Genomic DNA, 2762 nt, shown 5'->3' with positions numbered 1-2762 from the left:
GTGAAGAATAAAACACAGAGATTCTTTGTGTCCTTTACCCAGTTTTTATCAGTGGTAACAGCTTCTAAAACTCTATCTATCACATCACAACCAGTGTATCAAGATACAGAACCTTTCCATCCTACAAAAATCCCTCTTGTCCTTGTACAGTCACATCTATCTCCCTCCCTACCATGTACCTCCTACTCCTGGCAGCTACTACTCCGAGATCCATTCCTATCATTTTGTCATTTCAAGAATATTTCACAAATGGAATTGTGCAACATACACCCTTTAGGGGTCAGCATTTTTCCATTCAATATAATTCTCTCAGGAATCATCCAGCTTTTTATGTGTATCAACAGTCAGTTTGTTTTATTGCTACATAGTACTCTTTAAGATGTATGCCATAGTTTTTGTTGTTCTTCGCTTTCATTTATGGTGTTGAACATGGTGTTTTAATATACATATAAATTATGAAATAACTAAGTGAAGATCTTTAACACATATGCAGTGCTTTTAAATGTCCCACACAAGTGAGATCCTATTGTATTTGTTCTTCTGTATCTGTCGCATTTTATTTAACAGAAGATCTCCATGGTGTTAAAATGACAGAATTGCCTTCTTGTAAAAGGCTTTATCGTATTCCACTGTGAACATATACCACATTTTTTCATTCATTTATCCATTGATAGACATTTAGATTGATTCTTTATAATGGCTGTAAACTAATTTACATTCATGCCAATAGTGTACAAAGGTTCTCTTTTCTCCATATCCTGCCAACATTTATCTTTTGTCTTTTCTGTAACAGCCATCCTAACAGTTATGAAGTAATATTTCACTGTGCTTATAATTTGGATTTCTTTGATTATTAGCAATTTTCAGCATTTTTCATATACCTGTTGGAAATTTGCATGTCTTTCTTTGAGAAATAGACACAGGTTATTTTTCAATTTTTAAATCAAAGTGCTTGGTTTTTGCTATTGAATTGTTTGAACTTTCATATATTTTATATGGGCCTTTATCAATATATGGTTTACACATATTTTCTCTCATTTCACAGATTGTGTTTTTGATCTGTTGACTCTTTCCCATGTTATGTATAATCTTTTTAACTTGAAGCAATCCCATTTGTCTATTTCTTCTCTTATTACTTTCATTTTAGGATCATATGCAAGCATCTTTGCCCAGAGTAGTGTCCAAAATCTTGGGAAAAGCTGGATGAAGCTGTATACAGCTGCATTCTCAGCACTCTGGGAGACTGAGACAGGAGGATCACAAGTTTGAGCCAGCCTGGGAAACTTAGTGACTTAGAAATACCCTATCTCAAAATAAAAAAGGCTGGGATATAGCTCAATGTGGAAGCCCTACTGCTGTAAAACTCTCCCATACTGAAAAAAAAGAAGCTTGAGAATAATGTACAGAGTGGCCATTCTCAGGGTACAAAACACCCATCCATCCACCAGCCTTCATAGAAGTGACCTTCTGATTCAGCTGAACATTGTTAGTTGGCAGCCCCAAGATCTGGTATGGTCCTACTGAATGGCTTTGTCTACTTTTGATGTTAAAAATTATCTTATGTACAATTAGACTCATTTATTAATTTATATGTTTGGCAAAAAAATTAATAAGTGCTACTACCTACTACATGCCAGATAACATGCTGGACATTACAAAAAGTATTATAAGCAAACTAGGTACAATATCTGACCTTACACTACACCCTAGTAGCAGAGTCTTATATTAATAGCCTCCAAGTGCAAAACACAAAAACAAAACAAACAAAAAAATATATATATATATGTATCACATGTAACTATATACATATATATGTATGTATGAATACTTATAGGAATTTACTACATAAACTACAATAATACTATAGAAATACAAAGAATGATACAAGAGTCTTGGCCTAGTCTAAAGGATCACAGTGAGACTTGTCTAGCAAATACCTGACATGGGAATGAAGAAAACATTTACTGGCTTATAGTTTCATTCATTTACATATTCATTAATTTGTCTATGATGGATCTAGGAAAGTCTCTCTAAGCTAGATACTATATTTAGAAACAAACATAATTTCCTGAATTCCTTGAGCAGACTTTCATTTCTTCTTGTAAACAGAACCTGTTGTTATCATTTCAGTGCAATGGACAATGAAGACAGTGATGACATTAAAAAAGATACCACATACAAGAAAGTCGTTTTCCGAAAGTACCTGGACAGCACTTTTACCAAACATGACCCTCGGGGCGAATACGAAGAGCATCTTGGCCTTCTCGGTCCTCTTATTAGAGCGGAAGTGGATGATGTCATCCAAGTAAGTCGACTGCTGAGTGCTACCAAGGTCATCAGAGGAATTTCCACAAGCTCCAGAGGTTAGAAAGGTGAAAGGAAAGTAGCAAAAGAGGTAGAAGTGATTTATTTTCCAGAATTAACATATAATTACATTTCTTTTCAAAGACTGCATGCTAAGCCAGTTGGCAGTCCTCCAGACAGAAACAATGATCTCATACTTTATAAGTGCTGAAAACTATATAAATGGAAAAGATCACATTGTGACTTCCCCGTTGTTTTCTTTAAAAAAAGAAGAAGTTTAAGTTAAAGAGAACTAGTATATAAGTAAAAGTGTCTCTTTTACTTATATTGCTTACCACAGTAAGCAATTTCCCATGGCTCTTATAAGTCCTGGTCATTTCTTTCAAAATCCTGTTTACAGTTTTGGGCATATAGCATCCTTTTCAACCTCCCTATGTCATCTATCTGTCTGTCTGTCT

At 34.6% G+C, this 2762-nt stretch overlaps 1 protein-coding gene across 2 annotated transcripts in view; it reads left to right on the top strand.

The window, feature by feature from the left end:
- F5 (coagulation factor V) overlaps positions 1 to 2762 on the top strand; it is a 66694-nt gene that overhangs the window by 45670 nt on the left and 18262 nt on the right. For both annotated transcript variants that reach the window (XM_023708637.1, XM_023708638.1), the window contains one exon: positions 2131 to 2305. In XM_023708637.1, the coding sequence (XP_023564405.1) occupies positions 2131 to 2305 (175 nt within the window). The remainder of the gene's footprint in view (positions 1 to 2130; positions 2306 to 2762) is intronic.

This window comes from Octodon degus, unplaced genomic scaffold, assembly GCF_000260255.1.
Source record: "Octodon degus isolate 3935 unplaced genomic scaffold, OctDeg1.0 scaffold00423, whole genome shotgun sequence".
NCBI lineage: Eukaryota > Metazoa > Chordata > Mammalia > Rodentia > Octodontidae > Octodon > Octodon degus.
Note: the sequence above shows the minus strand (reverse complement) of the source record. Positions and strands in the feature narration are given on the sequence as shown.